The sequence below is a fragment of the Brachyistius frenatus genome, unplaced genomic scaffold (assembly GCF_029030835.1).
Source record: "Brachyistius frenatus isolate BFR_SWC_R1_liver_20210118 unplaced genomic scaffold, ASM2903083v1 Contig_8, whole genome shotgun sequence".
In the NCBI taxonomy this organism is placed as follows: Eukaryota; Metazoa; Chordata; class Actinopteri; family Embiotocidae; genus Brachyistius; species Brachyistius frenatus.
The window spans coordinates 3,958,985-3,977,812 of NW_027210607.1; the positions used below are offsets into that span (position 1 = coordinate 3,958,985).

The 18,828-nt window shown below is 40.5% G+C and overlaps 1 protein-coding gene across 1 annotated transcript; it reads right to left on the reverse strand.

Annotated features, from left to right (window-relative positions):
• Positions 1–487: 487 nt before the first annotated feature.
• Positions 488–17,414, reverse strand: LOC138615998 (rab11 family-interacting protein 2). The gene is made up of 6 exons (XM_069689939.1): positions 17,257–17,414; positions 15,945–16,539; positions 10,725–11,134; positions 9,494–9,839; positions 7,921–7,993; positions 488–5,118 (listed from the first exon to the last, which is right to left on the reverse strand). Exons 2-6 carry the CDS (start codon positions 16,295–16,297, stop codon positions 4,894–4,896), a joined length of 1,407 nt encoding a protein of 468 aa, XP_069546040.1. The 5' UTR covers positions 16,298–16,539; positions 17,257–17,414; the 3' UTR covers positions 488–4,893.
• Positions 17,415–18,828: the final 1,414 nt, after the last annotated feature.

Genomic DNA, 18,828 nt, shown 5'->3' on the forward strand with positions numbered 1-18,828 from the left:
AGGCATCAGCTGGTAAACAACACAAGTGTTTCTTGTCCCAAAAGATTTCACATAGGCTCGTTGCACACATAGGCAAATTAAAGTGTAGTTTTAACAAGCAATCGTGCTACTCAGTTGTCAACCGATGCCGCGTCTCTCTTTTCGCCAGGAGGGCATGGGAATTTCTGAGGAACAAAAGGAAGAGCTGCTTTGAGCAGAGAGAAAACAAAAGCTTGACACAAATCAGCGCAATTAGAAACACTAATCGTGGTTTAACTGCCAGCGAGATGAGAGTTAATTGAGAGTGGCTTTTAATTTAGCCGTAAGAAGGATAGAACAGGTGTTAAACCAAAGAGTCAGCAATCCACTTTATGGAAGATTTGCACCAGATCTGCTGTAAAATGTAATTATATTATAAAATTCTAATTTCTCTTGTGCATACCAGCTTTCGATCTTTCTGCCTCAGAAAGAGAGAAAGAAAGAAAGAAACAAACAAACAAAGCAGCGGTTTGCCTTTACAGTGAGTTTATTGAAAAGGACAATACAATCTTCCGTGTGCCTTTCAAGCTACATCCAGTGAAACATTGGACTCTGATTATAATGGTGGTGATAAAAGTCAATATTACAAACTGTAGCGCATGGAGGACGGGTGAATATCAGGAAATGCATCACCAAACTCGTAGGACTTTAGTTGGCACTTGACATAGTCACCAGTAACAGCATTATACTGTCATTATAACACATACATTTTCAATAGCCCAACGTGTTTCCAGCACTACAATAATAATAATTAAAAAAAAACAACCATACATTCTTGTCCCCAAACATCCAGATATGAAGGTTTTGCATATTGGCTATTGTGTGAAAATGATGATGAAAGTTAATTTAATCTTATACACTGTACAGTTGAGTTAAATACATCTCATGAAGGTTGTGTGATGAGGTTCGATGAAAATGTTTCTAGATCAGGAAACGCTAGTTTGTCCAGTGTGTTAGTGTTACATAATAAAAAGTGTGATTGACATGCAGAAATAACAAGAATCCATTTAATTCAACTGGTTACATTACAAGGCCTGAAAGAGACACATTCAGGAGCAGACCGGAGCCAAAATGTCGTCTCAGGTCTCGGCCGTGTCGGGGCACTAAACTCAACTCATATTATGGTTAATTGGGTTGGCCTCTGTGCACCAGCCACCATACAATTCCCTAAAAGTCAATGAAGCTTTGCTAACTGGAAAGATCTTTTATAAACACAGTCATCATTTCCTTCAACACATTACAAGCACCGTCAGGGGATTTAGCTGGAGCTTACGTCTTAGTGTCTGGCAGCTGTATGTGGCCTATGGCAAGCAGCATCATATTATCAGTAAAAAAAAAAAAAGAAGAAAAAAAAGACTTAAAAGACTGCCAGAGGAGGATTGTGAGATCCGACTCGAGCTTTATGTCATCTCCATCAAAAGGTTCAATGCATGCTTCGTCAACAAGGAGGGGGAAAAAAGAGATCCCCATATGTTTGCACATTTACCTACAACACTTAAAACGTACTTGGATGCATGTGCAACTCAATCTATATAAACTTCAATTATGGCACAGGCCAACTTTTACAGGGAAATCAGCCTCTGAGCATTTTGAGTGCTTTGCATATTCAAACACATGGCATTTATTGGATGACAGATATTATGCAAAGAGAGGAGAGAGAAGTACAATAATGATGTCTTTTTTTTCTTTTTTTGCAATGTATCCATTTACACTGCTGTGCAAGAAAATGATTAGAAAATGCTTTTCATTTAGATTTATGTTTTAGTTTGACATCTACCAAAGCACCAAATTACATTAAAGCATAAAGCAAATGTATCAATCAAGCTAAAGGAAAAAATGACAAGCAAAATTAATTAATTTGAACAACTCACCCCCCCATTTTTTATTTGAACTAAATAACCTCCAGGTCTGAATGTATTCGACATTAAATGTTCTCAGACCTTATCTCGTTATTTCATCATTTAAGCCAAGGAGCAGGGCTGTAGGGCACATTGTAGACACGAGTGTAAATCACCTGTTTCATACCCCATATGAGTTATATTCGGATGTACATGACAACCTACAACAAAAATTCACAAACCCACACATTTAATCTGCTAACCAGAGAAATCATCTTTCGCTACAAAAAGGCATTAGAAAGAAAAACTGAGCTAAAAAGCCTGAGTATCACAATTAAATCAGTCTGTCAGTGTCACTTTGGCTCAAATGAATGATGTGGTGAATATTTTCTCAGTTTTACACTTTTATACCCACTTCTGAAATTTCATTTAGCCTTGCTCGTACTTTGACTGAACCTCAGACAGAATAAACCCCCAGGAAGCACGTTTTACTACATTTTACAGCACGACAAAATGTGCAAAAACCTCAAAGGACTTGAAGTAATATTACAAAGTGGCTGTACAGTATGTACAATGGAAGTATTAAGCGGTTGGAAAGGTCCACGATTATCTGCTTAAGTACCAATACAGACAAAGTTAAAGCAGTTTAAAAATGAAGACACAAAATTTACACTTCACTTAACGTAAGAAGGCAATCAGTGAGAAGCTTTTCCATCCCGGAAAATGGACTCTTAGTATCACATAATACTCATGATCTCACAAACTGAATCAAACATTTTTTTGGCATTACAAAGTATATGTAAAATTAGACATTCTATTTCCAATGCAAAGGAATTTGACAAACGCCTGAAAGAACTAAACAGAAAGAAGAGAAAAGGGGAAAAACAATCACCCATGAAATGATATCTTTGGATACACCGAATACTTGAAAGGCAAGTGAGGGTCAATGGCCTTGTAGTGTATAGTATATCATTATACATGTCAGAATTAAGTGTTTCAAAGCCAACCAGAATACATTCAGTACCAGGAGAGATTGACTTCAGGTCCAAAAAGAGATCACAAACCATCCAGTGAAATAACTACTGCAGAAAATAAGAACAATTAGTGACAAACGACAAAATGTGTCTGCGAGTGTTGAAACTTCCAGGGAGAGTCGAGCTGTGGTTTTAACGGCTGACATAGCACAGATAGTGTTGCCGTTCGTCTCACCTGTGATTTGGTATCAGACAGTGTAAAGGTCAAATATTTTCAAGACTGCAAAGGAATTATAAACAGATATAAATACCAGAATTGATACCAGCAAATGATATAGGTGTTTGCTATCTCATCAGAAATGTCAATACAAAACATGTTTAACACTGGAGATGAAGCTGCTTCGCATCACACTGGAATAAACAATGAAATATGTAAACCTAATCATCAGTAAGTGACTATACAACACGTAGTACAAGCACACGTAGAAGTGAACCGAGGCCTCTTACTGACACTAAAATCCTTCAGCAGACACGTAGTTCATTTTGGTACCAGCAGTGAGATCCAGCAGCTGCCCAGAGGAAACGGATAAATCAACAGAATTACAAACATAGAAACGTGTTGTCATGACATTAGCATCACAGACTGAGGTGACATACGTGATGGCAAAACAATGAAATGAGGACAGTTAGCTTCTGACATCAGCTATTTGTGAGCTCCGTTGTTTACTTTGAACAATTATCAACAGATTCTCAGAAGTAAACAGGTGAGACACTCAGATCTTGTATGTTTGTTTGGGTTGTTGTGAAAAAGAAATGATGAATCTGTGACTTATGAATTACAGGAATACCATGTTATATAATTAGCAATACTTTTTGTAGATGTGCACAAAGTGTCCAGTGTTACTACGGCGTTTAGCGTTTTTAACATAAAGTACCGTGCAAATACATAAAAGTAATATTCATATTTAAATGAGCTGTGAAACATTTATAAATAAAGATTGTTCGGCATAAATCCACAGGTGCAGCTACAGTAAGTACCATGAATACAATCTTCAGCAGAAGGAGCTGAAGGCCGGTCCATCGGTGGAGGCTGTAACAAAGATCTCTGAGCTTTTCTATCAGTAAAATCAACGTCAAACATGTGATTAAAATGTAAACAGGAAAATTACCAGCAGAATGTAAAGCAACATGTTTAAAATCTGATTATTGCACTTAAAGTCAGTAAAATGATCATTGTGAGACCCCTGGTCCAAGAAAATAAAATGATAGTCATCACAAATGAAAGAATAAAGTCAAATCAAAATAAAAAGTCAGTAACTGAAAACAGGAATGTACATTTGTTCTTCCAAAACAAAAAGGATAACTCGGTACAAGAGAGAAAGACCAGACGCCCGGATTCCCATCAATCACTCAGGCTGAATTCTTCCACATTTGCAGCAGTGAAAAGAATCGGAGAAAAGTCGACGCTGCCCCTGCTGCTGAATGTGTGTCGTACTTTAGGGCGGCAAGTTTAAGATTTGTACTTGATTGTAAACACGGTAACTACAGCTTCATCTTGACCAACTGTCCGCAAATAGCAGAGAACTGCGCCTCCAGCAGCTGGTAAACACCGATTTGGCAGCATTTGCACTGTAAGAGCTTCTCGGCAGATGATGGCAACTGTATGTGCAACAGATCTCCGCGGGTAACAAGTGCATTCAAATCAGAAAAACACAATCTTTGTCAAAAACATGGAATGTATTTGACTTGAATGGACAGATGAGTTTTGTGTATTTAGGTAAGTACCTAAAAAAAAAAAAATGATTTAGCGTCGACTAATTAGAAATTAATTTGAAAACAGAAACACAGGGATGCCAAAAACCCTGTGTGACCTAAAATAACCAGAACGTTGAAAAAAAAGTCTATAAAAACTACATCCACTGAATAAAAATGTGCTAATAACTCATAATCGTAAGTCTGACTTTGATCAGTCCCATTTGTTCCCACTTATCTTCCCATTTGATCCATAAGCTATTGCTCAACCTTCATTTGGAACTTTTCATCCCGTGACCTTTTTTCTTCTTCTACTTTTTGGAGAGTTTACCCGCCTTCTTTTTCGGCTCGTAGGGTGTCCGAAGGATGCTCGGCGTCTCCTCCATGACGCGTACCAGCAGGTTATCGATGTAGTCTTCCAGCTCCCTGATGTGGGCGTCTTTCTTTTTCACCACTTCCTTCTGCTTGATGAGTTCCTGCACGACTTCCTCGAAGGACAAGTTGCTATAGGCGGACACGCTCTCCCGCGTCACCTCCTAAAATAAGGAAAACAAGGACAGTGTCATGACGGCAGATTTGGAGGTTTGCATGTTGCTTTGTAAAAGTAGACTAAAATAGTTGAATGATCTTCTATGAAATATCAGCATCTGACAACGGAGACACGAGCACAGATAAGTCTTTATGTTCGCTCATGACACAGACAGAAAAAAAACCAGACTAATGAAACATGTTGGCCGAACGTGACATCAACTGTCATGTGTTTATGTTTCCTTCTCCGCTGCTTGTGAAGGCGAATTGAGAGTTGTTAAGACGTGACGGGTCTCCAGAGCTTCAGCACCGACATGTCAATGCATTGTTTGGCAGATGTTACGATCCAATACTGTCAACATTATTTATAACCAATCAAAAAGCAGTTTAACAGCCCCACAGAGACTTAACTTTGACACCCAGCTAACATCTGAAGAACGTTTATCTCCTTTTTCTTTAGTGTCAAGCAGTGTGGGGAGTAACTTAATACATTTATTAACTAAATTACCTAATAAAAGTAAAAAGTTAATGAGAAAAAAAAAGTAATTAAATTACTATTCAAAATGTTGGTCATTCCTTCACTGCAGTCAGCTGTGATCTACATAACTATTCTTTACTGAGCTTTAAAATCAGAACGTTCAGATCTTAATTGGAGTTATAATTATTAGTTTGACAGTCATCAGTGCTGAGCTCCTTTGGGATGTTTACACTGACTAGGTTACATTTAGTTTTTTAGGACTTTTCAACTTGCCCTGTTTAAAACATTTGTTCTAACAAATTATTGTTATCAAAAAAGTAATCAAAGAGTGACATCACTTTGATGAAGTAATTAAAATAGTTACATAATTTGTTCCATTTTTAACAGGGTAAGTAAACGTCTGTAACCTACTACATTTCAACAGTAACCTTCCCAACACTGGCTTCAAGTATTTAAAAGTGTGATCTCTTTACTTGGAGAACTTATGTAGCCTGCCAGGATTTAACAATAAAGATTTTCTTAAAAAATGGCATCTTTGTTTTGAGGGGGAAATGCCAAGCTGCATATTTCTACAATTAAAGGTCAGGCTAATAAATACCAAAATAAGGATGCAACCCAAGCCCAGCTTTGCTCTTTGAGGACAATCTATTTGGACGGAGCAGTGTGGTACGGTATGTGCATATCATATTGCGCGGGTACGAGAGGAGCTGTAATCGTTTTTAATGAGGGACCACTTTATCGCTTCAGTGCTGGGCATCCTCCCCCGAACGGATAGAGCAGCAAAGCCTTCACCCCTGTTTAAAATACCACACTTATCAGCTTCCACTCCCGTGCACCATTCAAAACCTCGACTGCTACGGCAAAGACAATGCAGAAAGACCTGGAACGGGACTGCTCACCAGGTATCTTATCGCGGCTAACAGCACAGAGGCTACTGTGGGGCGACACAAACCAAAATGAAATATTCGCCGCAGAGATTAAATGTCCAACGTAAGGAGGGTTTCAGGAACAGAGCTCGGTAACCTATTCCTCACACACACGCACACGCACGCACACACACACACACACACACTACACAAACAAGGCATCTCACTCAAAGATACTGCACTTAAGCCAACTGAGAGGGAATAAGAGCACCGACAGCCATGTGGAAGAGGATGTTAGTTTCACATACAAGACACATGCACGCACACGCACACACACACACACACACGCGCACACACACACACACACACACACACACACACACACACACACACACACACACACACACACACACACACACACACACACACACACACACACACACACACACACACACACAGGGAGAGCATAATAATCAGGAGCTTTAGTGGCTGGTGACAAAGGCCTGGAAATGACCATGAACTGGCAAAGTAATGATGACCATTTTTCTGCGATCAGTAGTGAGGAGAAGATAAGGCGCACACTTGGCATTCTCCAGTTGTGTCATTACAGTTTCTAATGAGCTCAGCTTTGAGAATCTAAAAGCTCAGTCCTTTGAAATCTCTTGCTGCCCCCCCTCTCCTCCCCCCACACCTCCCTTCCCCCTGCGTGCGGTTAATTAGGGCCTTGAAGCAGAGGAAATGGGAGCTGCCATTTCTGCGAGGCACAGCAGCATGCACGGGGGCACATGTGTGGATACCGACAGCCCTCAACACCCACAAAGAAAAGGTGAGGAAAGCCATTATCAGCATTCTCCTCCTCATTTAGGCATCACTTTAGCTGCCGCTCCCTCGTACTGCATGAACCGGTTGTGCTGCGTAATAGCCTGAGAATTTAATTTAAAAAAAATTTTTTTACACATTAGAAAGAATTCAAACAAAACACAAAGTATGAAACGGTTAAAACATTTCATAAGAATCGTGTACTAATCATAAAAAAAGAAAGATATTTTGATGTCTTTTCTCAATAAAAAAAAAAAAAATTGCAATTACAGAATCAGTTCATCACACCACTGTGACTGACCTTACAGCCCGAAATTTCACACAGCTTCAAATTATGATCGGATCCGACATGATGACCGATGTGTGCAGCTGCTAATTAGTTGAGTGGCACATCTGAATTGTCACAGATCTCACAGAGATCAATGTCACCAGCTGCTACGTCAAACGAAACTGAAGATTTCTCAATTAAAAATCTGCTCCACACTACAGATCGAGTAATAACACCGAGGCGAGCGATCGGATCATTTCTACTTTTTCCTTCTTTTTTTTTTTTTTTTTTTACATCTCAGTCATTGTCTGATAAAGCTGACAACCTGCAACAACATCATCTGAAAAATCATTTGCTTCTACAAGAAGGCTTTTCTTACATTTTTCTTGCCATAGATGTCCTTCTTCTTCTGGCCAAAGGTGATGATGTCACTTCCTGTTGGCTTTTTAGAACTGCAAAACAATCAAACAGAAAGTCAGTCATCATGAAAGCCTTGCATTGGATATTTTTGGGTACGATTATCAGTATTTTACTAATATAGAGGCTCTTAGGTGTCCATCACCTGCGATAATAAGACACATTTAGGAGAAAGAGTGTAAACATAAAACTGCATTGTACTTAATACCACCTTTTTGCACTCATGCAGCACATTACAAATGACCAGTGAGCTCGTGTTTGACAAAGGCAGCAGTAAAGATGATGGACTGGTGCCTACAGAGATAAGTGGTTAATTGGGTGGTCTATCTCTGCAGAAGATCTCATTACTATAGCTCAGAGGGCTCTGTTATCAAGCCCAGGCACTCTAAAGAGCCACTAATGACACCTTCCACTCTGATAAAACAGAACTTAGCCACAGCGCTCACCAAATCTTTATGTAACACAGGAAATAGACAGAGGAACTCAGTGGAAGTGTTTCAACAACTGTATCTGAAGGAGAAGGAGAGAAGGGGGGAGGATGCTGTAGCAGATTTCAATCAACAAGGTATTTGAAACTTTATGGGAATGCAGTAACCAATATCCGCTGGAGCGGTGGCTGTCCCATCAGGGAACAAGATCATGTTTTTGGGGATTGTGAGATGATTCACAGACATGATGAAAAACAAGAGCCAAACACTGATTCCAGCTACGTGGATGGAGGCTAAACTTAGAGCATGGAAGAAATGCACATTTCAGTGGACATATTTAGATGTGATTTTATTCGCACATTTACTGTAAACTATGAACGAGTCTGATTTGTTAAAAAACACCATCGAACCAAAACCTGGCAGCAGTTTGGCATTAACGTTTGTTCATGTGAGACGCACAAATAAAAAAAGGTAAATTTAAATGTAAATTTTTGGAAATGTATGTAGTCCAGAGAGGGGCTGACATTTACAGAAGTGTCTCCTTCAGAAGGAAGTATTGTGAATTTCTAAACTGGGCACTCCGAGCTAGAAAGAGATAAATGATGAATCTGATTTAAAGTAATTTTATTTATTTTTATTCTCAACAGACATGTTTGACTAAATGTAGTTAAAGGATGAATGCGTCTGCTGAAGATTGATTTTAAAATTAGTTAGAGCATCCATAAATATTAAGAGACTGGAGTGTGCAGTGTTTTGAAAAATTGTATGAATTTATTCTTCTATTTAAAAAAAAAAAAAAAAAAAAAGTGTATATTCTCAAAAGATGGTTGTAAAGTTGTTCTGTATGTTTGATATTTATGGCCTTGTGTTTCTTTTGTACATTTCTGTAACCACCAATGGCATTTCATAAATAATGTTGAACTATATTAATTTAAATACATGCTATCCCTGGTGATGCGTCGGTCCCATGACTGATTAAAGGACCGTCTCCATGGAAACATGAAGCAACCACAGACTACAAACAGATTAAGACAAAACCATTTCCAGAGATGAGTAAAGTGAGAGTTGTGCGGTAACTTCGATGAAGACCAACACAAACGGGACTACCTGGCTTTGTAGTGGGAGCTGAATGGGTTGGTGTCTGCTTGTGAGTCTCCACTAAAGGGGTTGGGGGACCGCAGGTCTCCAGAGCTCCCTGAACGCCCCCCGTTGCTGGTCTTGCGGCCTTCCTTCTTCCCCGTCACACGTTCCAGTAGGCTGACCTTCTCCTTTTTCTCCTTCCGCTCCGCCCGGTCCCACAGCTGCCCGTGCTCCCCCTCGAACGGGTTGCGGTTGCGTGGGAGCGTGGCATACTTCTGTGGCAGGGTGTCACTGATATCAGTGAAAGGGTCACTGTGTGCTTCGCCGTCCTGGTAGCCTGGCACCTCGCTCTGGGAACGCCTGTGAGGGCCACCTGTACTTCCCGGAGGAGAAATAAAAAACAATACATCAGCATGAACATAAAAACTCTATAGAAACAACGAATCACATTCTTCAAAAGGCAAAATATGTGATTGTTTTTTCGTTTGTTCATTTTACCAAGTCACTAGTAAAGAAAATCAGACAAATCTGGTGCTGCGGTGTTGAAGCTTTTCTTGGCGATAGTATAAATTTGACTGCTTTGGCACAAAATGACCATGTTGTATCTGTGGGGTCTAATGTGTCCAATTCTTACCCATCTTTTCTCTTTTTCTGCTGCTACATGATTCAGGACAGTAAAAGTGAGCAGCCATTGGCTACCTTATGTTGTTAATGTTTATATAACTGATACTGTCTGTCTCTCTAAATACATATAATATATATATATGTGGATATATCCATATATGGATATGTTGATAAATATATATATATATATATATATATATATATATAAAAATGTATCTCCAAAGGTCTGTGAATTTGATCGACCTCTACTGATGGCCACTAGAAATTACAACAGTATCCCATGTTCATTGTTAGACACAAGTCAAGTAAGTTGTGTTTAGAGACATTAAACCACATTATAAAATACTTTAATTTGAACACTAGTCTGTTATTTTAATGCTTATGAATGAGACCTTTCATCTTGCTGTCCTGCATCTTTGAAAATGAAATCATGAGAATGTGACAATGACTCACTGAGTCATTGAGTAAAAAAACATCCCTGGTTCTATTTTGAAAACCCTCTCAGTCCCCTTCAGACATGTGCCAAGGAGCAATAAATGTTTACCTATCACACCTTTAAGATCAGACTAAAAAACTGGATTTATTTTAACAATGGACAAATAAAAGAAACAAATCTGAAAAAGCAAAGCCTCACCGCTCTCTTCTATGGAGTTCATGGAGTCCAGCTTGGGTCGAAAGTGGGTCCCGATGAGATCTGACATGGAATGGGCTGCAGAGAGTTTATGGGCCCCGGCCAGCAGCGGTCTCTTGACCTTTGTCTCAGGCTGGGGTGGTTGTGATTCTGGGCCGAAGGACTGACGGCTGGGCTCCGAGTCACACATGGCAGAGCGGGGCAAGATGGCCGAAGACGTGTCACTGAAGCCGCTGTCGTGCTTGCGACCCTTCATTTTGTCCTTCAGTTTGGAAAACGGCGAGCGGGGCTTCTCCTTCATGGAGAGGTCGAACATGCTGGCCGTCATGTTGTTCCTCATGAACTGAATGCTCACTTGGACGCGACCTCGTTCTTTCCTCTTCTTCCCCGGCTTGGACTCCAAGGAATACCAGCTAAAACCAGAGAGCAGGAAGCTTAGGCTGAGCCAATTCAATGAGACAATTTATATAAAAAGAGAAGGATTTATAGAAATCCTCTGAGTTGATTACACGTAATTCAGCATAATTCAGGGAGACAGGTATACAAAGTCAGAATGTGGTAAAAGTCTTTACACTATCAAACAATGTGACAAATGTAAAAAATAGCCCACATTCTTTCTAATGTGCTCTACATACTTCTTTATGGACACCACTGAAAAGGCTAATTTGAGAAGACTAATCCAAAAGCCACACACAAATGCAGGGGCTTAAATCGTTTGAACTTTTTTTGACACAACTGAGAATACAATTTATCATTCAGAGGATAAACATTATTCTTTGCAAACTGAACAGAAGAAATAGCCTGCTGCAGAATAATATAGACCGTTTCGGGCTGCTTTCGGCCTCCTATTTGTTTAACCTCTGCTTTTTCAACTGGAAGTAATGGGATTTATGCATTTCGCTCAGAGCGAAATAAAGTGGCATTTGCACAAATCTGGCCTTTGTTCAGAAATGCAACGACAAGCAATCGGGAAGCTGCAAAGCCACATGGCAGAGCGACACAACAGTTCATACATGCTAATGAGACATATCCTCTGTGTTATAGGGCTTGTGACAGTGTCCATTAGGAAAACAGCATCAGCATGAAACAAGTATTTATCAATCTTTTATGTCTGCATTTACCACATTAGTATGAACAAAAAGGATGGGTGTAGCCAGAACTCTCATCCGCCTCCATCATGCTGCAGTTTAATCAATATAATCACATTTTTTGGTTCCTAATATAGAAGCCTTGAAGTGAAAACATATTTGCATGACTGTTTTTATTTCAGGACGGTCACTGATATTTCCTCCTGGATGTGAATACAGATTTGTAGTATTCCTTGAAGTCCAGCATGAAATTTCAGTTACCAGGTCAATCCCCCCCCCCCCCCCCAAAAAAAAGGGTTGGTATTGGATTTTTAAAAACCGCAGCTGTTGAACGCTATCCTATCCTGCCTAGCTAGTGGCCCAGGAGCCCAGTCCTCAAAGGCCTTGTTGGGTCCAATTCCCAGGCTGTGTGCCGCGCTCCGGCTGATCAGCAGCCACAGCATGCCGCTGCCGAGGGGCCGCGGCTGCATCTCACGTGTGTCTCAAGGCCAAGATAAACCTCCCTGTGCTTGGAACCACAATCCTCCCACTCGGGCTCAGACCGCTGGGAAACTCCTCACAATCAACAAACACAGGTGTGCGATAATTATGGGCTGCCTACTCAGATATCAAGACGGGCTTTCCTCCCCAATATGTCAGTTCAAAAACACTGCGGATGGGCCGCGGTGAACACAGACCCACTGTGGAGTGTGGATATAATATCGAGGGTCCCGGCATCATTGTCAAGTACGGCTGCAGTGTGGGATTAGGCCAACAAGCAACAAGGGCATATCCATTACAGAACCGCTGCTGAAAAAGTACACAGCCTGGAGGTGCATCGGTTCAGGCACCTAAATAAATAAAACCCATCCACACTGATTATAACATATTGTGATTCTCCCAACTGATGGGCAAAGAGGAAGTGCGCTAATGTCTTTCCATGCTCAAATGCGCAGAAAGCTAATTAACACCAGAACCAATTTGTTAATTCAGTTCCTGTATGCTTAATGTAGGTTTAAGAAATGTGTGTGTGTCTGTGTTGGACTTTTAAGGGTCAACAACCCAAGCCAAATACAACATTGCCTCTTTAAGCTATGATAGTATGAAGAGGGTGTTAGATTATTTTACATTAGTGCCTGTTCAAGCTTTTTGTACAGTCGTTCCACAGGGGGGCAAACCTTATAAACAGCCTCCATAAGTCACCTGTTTATGAGAGGAGGGCTGACTCAGTTAAGGCTGCGCTCCACCAGAAATGGCAGCATCGTGCTGCGGCTGTGCCACGGCCACTTAAGGTGAACGTTTGTGATTCCACCAGACGTAGAAGTGTCCCAGAAGCGTGTTTCCACTCTGCTCCACTAAAAACGTGTGCCCAGTCGCATCATGCTGCACAGAGCAGATCAGCGGGGCAGGAAGTCAAACACAGTAAAGCACAGAAAACCTGCTAAATTTGCAAAATAAAACACCTTGTGTAGACTCCCAATCCTATGTCAACATCCACCCTCTGGGTTTTAGGAGAAAAGATGCACTCTCCTCCTGCTAACAGGAACTGTGTGTGAATATGTAACAATTATGAGGATGAATGTATTTTTAATGCCTAAAACTGTATTAATTTTGTCTGTAGGCTACAGCACAAATGCATTAATAATGACAATAAGAACAAAAGAAACCATTTAACAATTTATTCTGGGCCTGTCTCGGTTAGATGCACAAAAATCAAGGAAAAATGGCCAAATCAGTAAGTCAACAAGATCAGGTAGGTAGGTAGGTATTTACTTTATTAATCCCCGAGGGGAAATTTTTTAGCCAAAACCCTTTGCTTCTGAAATGCCCTCGGTGGGGGATGAAGACGTGCAGAGGACATAACAATACAGCATCACAGACGTAACGTGACAGACCAGTGCCGGGAGGAATCTACGAGTTAGACCTGACTGACAACCGCTACTGGCTGCCAGTATCACACCTAGAGACAATTTAGAGTCTGGAGCTGTAACCTCTCTTTACTTTGATCCCTTTTGGGTTGATGGGGACACAGAGCATGGAGACAAGATTAAAACCTGAGGGTGACAACAAAACTCTACACAAGCAGGCCAAGATTCAAACCCAGGTCCCCCTGAAGGACGTTGAAGAAAAGACCTTTTTCCAGTCACACCTTTGAAAGAAAACCGTCAGTATGGGAGTGACTAACAGGACATGTTTGTCCAGCCTCACTCGTTTCAATTAGGCCAACTAGTGCTCACCATGTCAGTGATTAAGCTAAAAATAATCTCTCAACAATGTAGGCTGATTCATTGCCAAACCTCAAACAATGGAGGGCCAGCAAGATGGAAAAATCAAAGTTCAACCAATATGTGGTCACTGAGTGTACGACCTCATTTCTTTCTGTTAGACTAATTCACCTACTGGGCTACAAACAATTTCATTTCTGCTCTTCAAATCAAAACAGATCAATCTAATAAAATGGATTTCTAAAACAAGCGCATGCAGAGAATGAAGGACTGGAATGGTATTTAAATCATGTGGTGTAAAGGAGTGAGGTCACAGACTTAATTAAGAACAGAGTGCAGAATATAACACGCAAAACACAGTACATTTGTTGGAGCCTAATATGGCAATAACATGTGTGGCAAATGTGACAAATAACAACTGATTTAGCTCATGCTGTAATCCACTTATGACTGGAATAGTTCTGCAAATATTTTCCACTTCCTCTCAGAAGTCTGTTCCTCCACCAACACAGCATCAAATAAAAGAGCTCAAATACTCAAGATTCCCACGAGACAAATTAATTAGGTGGCATCCAAACACAACAGTCCAAATTACATATAAACTGATGAGACAGCTCTTTAGCTTGATGTTTTACTAATTCCTGCACCGTTTTCCATCATTCACATGTATTCAGGGTATTACTGTGCCTTTACAAAGTATTGTAATATTTATTGGGGGAGTATTGTAAACTAACTGGGTTTTGAATGACTGTATTCAACAAATGGATAATAATGAAGACATTCTTGTCACTTGTGCTCACCTGAAAATATAAAGGAGGCATACCCCCCCCCCCAAAAAAAAAAAAATGGGTGGGGGGAAAAAAAATAGCAAAACATATATGGTAAGAATTTAGCATCAAACAATCATTTATCCTCCAATTTAAAAAGTGATTAGCATATTTTAAGGGGTGTGCATATACTGCAACAGAGTGAGGGCGGAAATATACTTGCTTTTGCGTTTACAACCGGTTGCGTTGTGAACGATATCGCTCACATGCCTCGGTACTCTACGTGTTACTGGAGAACTCCACGAGGGGGCACACACCAGAGAAACAAGGGTATAATTAGAACATCTGGATTTGCCTGATGTAAACAATACATGTGGCGACAATCGCTACTTTGGTGAATTTGAGATCACACAGGGACAAATCTCACCATCAACTCTGTTCACACTGTATTTTCTGCATCATCCATGGTGCACGGACATAACAGTCTCTGACTTGTTTCCATTTAGTTTTGCAGGTCGCTGTCACATCTCCATATCGCCCCGCCACAGCCCTCGACGCTCATGAGTTTGCGAACGTGTTGTGTTCATTTTTGAGGACATGCCCAACCATCGCGCTATACAGACACAGGATAGCAGTCATCATGTGCACTCGAACACGCAGTTTAAAGGAAGTATATCTCCGGCCTACAACAGTAATCAGTACTAATCCCAGGGAAGTTGTTAGAAAAATTACTCAGAGGCTCGGTTCAAAATCAAACACATCAGATATTTTATTCTTGCAAGAAGGAGCAAATACATGCACCCTCAAAGAGACGTGTCCAGCAATGCTCCCAGATCTCCTCTGTAGGGCAGCTTTTATAGTGTGACAAACAGTTGACAGTCACCCCCATTCCCTTTGTATCTGCTTTCGGATGGTGATACTGAGTTGGTCGTAGGTCACAAGATAAGGACACAGGGGAGTCGTCAATTAGATGCGGAAAGTAAAACAATAAAGGAATCACTTGCAAATAAGACCGAAAACAAGAGAGACTTTCGGCGCCTGCTTGACGAGAGACTTTCCGGAGTCACAATGCAAACAAGAGGAAGGGACAAATCTTTTTTTTTCCATCAGAAGTAAACAGTATTGACAGCAATGACACCATTGTAAAAAATATGTGATACTTACTCAGTTTTCTTTCTCTCCTTGTTATCAAAGATTTCATTCAGGTTGATGGACCTCTGACCCAGGAACTTGTCTATCCCGACCAGTGACCGATGCATCACTATAAAGCAGAGCTCATACACCTCGGGGTTGCCCTCCAAAAGTAGACCAGGCAACTCAAAGGAGGCTTCTTCTTTCCAGACAGGGTTAAGTGTCTTCTCTGCCACTGATGTCGAGTACTTTTCCTTGCCCAGCTGGATGATAGTGTAGGCATCATTGGTGCCATTTTTGCCTTTGGGCTGTAAACCGGATGCTTGAAGAACAGTGGCTTGGACATGGGTTGGAAACCACTTCTGAGACTGCTCGCCCAGTGACATCGTCAGCACTGGCTCTTAACTGAAATCCATTCAAAACAAATTAAAACTATAATTTATGTCGTTAGCTAATTCAGCGAGTGTGATGTGCAAAAAGCAACAATCATGATTCACTATAGTTTGTTGTCCATGTCGCTGTCGTTTGTGTGGCTACAGTAGCTCTTATTACAAGCAATGACAAGTCTAACAAACTGAGCAAGCCTCATCTTCCATCAAATCAGATGTCCAAGCCACTGGTGAGTCATCTGCAAAGGGATAGAGAGAAAGAGAACAGCATCAGTACGTTTCCCAGAAACAAAACATGACTCATGTGGGTGTGCAGGAAGCAGTGATATTTAGCCAGCTCGTGATTTCAGCCAATTTTGATGCACCAGCACGTGATTTGCAAAGTAATAACCAAAAATATATATTAAAAAAAAAAACCAAAAATGCTGCTAAATGTTTTTCTACAATGTCTATAAATATATCTCGAGACAGAAACTGATGATCTCATCCGGTGACACATGTTGGTGTTGCTCTATTGTTCCTGAATTAGTGAGTCACTCAGTGGGATGGTGGCAAGATGTTATTTACAAATTAATTTAAACTAAAAATGGAGCTTCTGACGGAGAAAACGTGCCAATATCCAAGTGAATGGTTTGTGTCAGAGAGTCTTTAGATAACTCACGTCGACAGTCTGTCTCTCAGCTGTAACAACTAACACGTGAATCATATTTACGGTGTAACTTCCCTTTAAAAGAGCATCTTTCCACAGGTTTGTTTGTTTTTTTGTTTTTTTTTCCCATAACGAACTATCATCGAACTGACTAATAGGATCACATAATGTCGTAAAGTAACTTTAGCACTACAAGGCAATGATGAATCAGGAGGTTTAATGAAGCTTTGCTGCTGTTACGTTCAGTCAGGCTGCAGGACAACGTTAGCTCCATGCGGCTAGCTGCAGAGCACACACAGCTGCTTACCTCGGCGTCATGTTCACCGACACGAGATGGACATTCAGCACTTCAGCTCGGCAGAGACTCCGTCTATAAATACATTCATACGCTGCTTTCTGAGGCAAAATGCCAGATAATGTGAGCTGTTGTTGTAGTCCAGTGCTACCTACTGCTGTCGGCCAAAAGCGAGCTGCACTTCCTAGTCTGACGTCACTTCCAGCTCACGCCGGTGAAAGTTCAAACGTCAAAACAAAAAAAAGACCAAAAAAAAAAAGACCAAAAAATAAATAAATAAGCGAGGCGGTTGAACGGGCTCAGGCACACGCGCTCTGCAAACTGCAGCTACAAACCTCCTAAAATGTTTAACTAAAACAACAATAATAAAAATGATTATAATTATGATACAGACTGACCAAGTACAAAAGAAAGAGACCAAAAAAACAAACAAAAAAAAAAGATAAACAAATGGTGAACTCTATTGTCGATGTTGAATTGTGGGGACACTGTACAGGTAAGCAGTAATGAGAGGCTCCAGCCATTCCTTTATCTGCTATCACACTGTCCTCTGTAAGGTAATGTGCACGTGTGTGTGTGTGTGTGTGTGTGTGTGTGTGTGTGTGTGTGTGTGTGTGTGTGTGTGTGTGTGTGTGTGTGTGTGTGTGTGCGCCTGTGCCGGCGGGTGCGCTTTACATGAGAGCAGTAAATCATACAAACATGGGAAGTGCTTTTGTCTCATGAGGGGGGACATAGAGGTGCAGATAAGGGGTTCACTTGAATGAACACAGACATGCTTGTCACCCCACTTGACAAGTGCATCTTAACCAAACACACCTGCCTATGTTGGTTTTATCGTTCTGCTGCAACCAGTGCAGTATGTACACACCACTGGCCTGAGGCTCCGGCTGGGCCATCCATCAAACTGAGATTATTGCACTTATCTAGAGTACATCTCTGAATGAAATGCTAAGGCTGAGTGAAATATTAGGCTGTACAAAAATGTAAGGCAGATAGCATTTAATACATTTGTGGATCTCACCCTCATGGTTTACATCAGGTGTTACATTAGCTGGATATTACAGTACAATGTCAGACTGTGGTTAAATGTTGGGCATATAGCATATATGCATGCATCATTGGAAAAGGTATTTTTCGCTCACTTAGAATAAAGTTACACATGCAGCATGTTTTAAAATTGTATTCAAAGCTCTACAATCTGCACCCTCAGGTTTACATGTGTTCTGAACACATGTAGGCTACATATGATGTTTACATAGCTGGAAATATTGAAATCCAAGGCTCCATGTTTTATGGCTGCTCCACTTAACTGAATGGAAATATTCCAGATGCTTTATGCCTATTTATAAACACATTTAGTCCAAAATCAGCCTGACATATTTGTTATGTTTGGGAACTTAGTAATATATTATTAGAAACTGTTTCGATAGAAATTCATCAACCATACAACCAAATTGTATGGTTCATGACAATATTGATATAACTTTTAATGTTATTATTTTTTTTATATCATGTCAATATTCTGAAGTGTTGGTCTCGGATAACATATTTATCACGATAATAGCATGAGAGGAAGTCTTACGT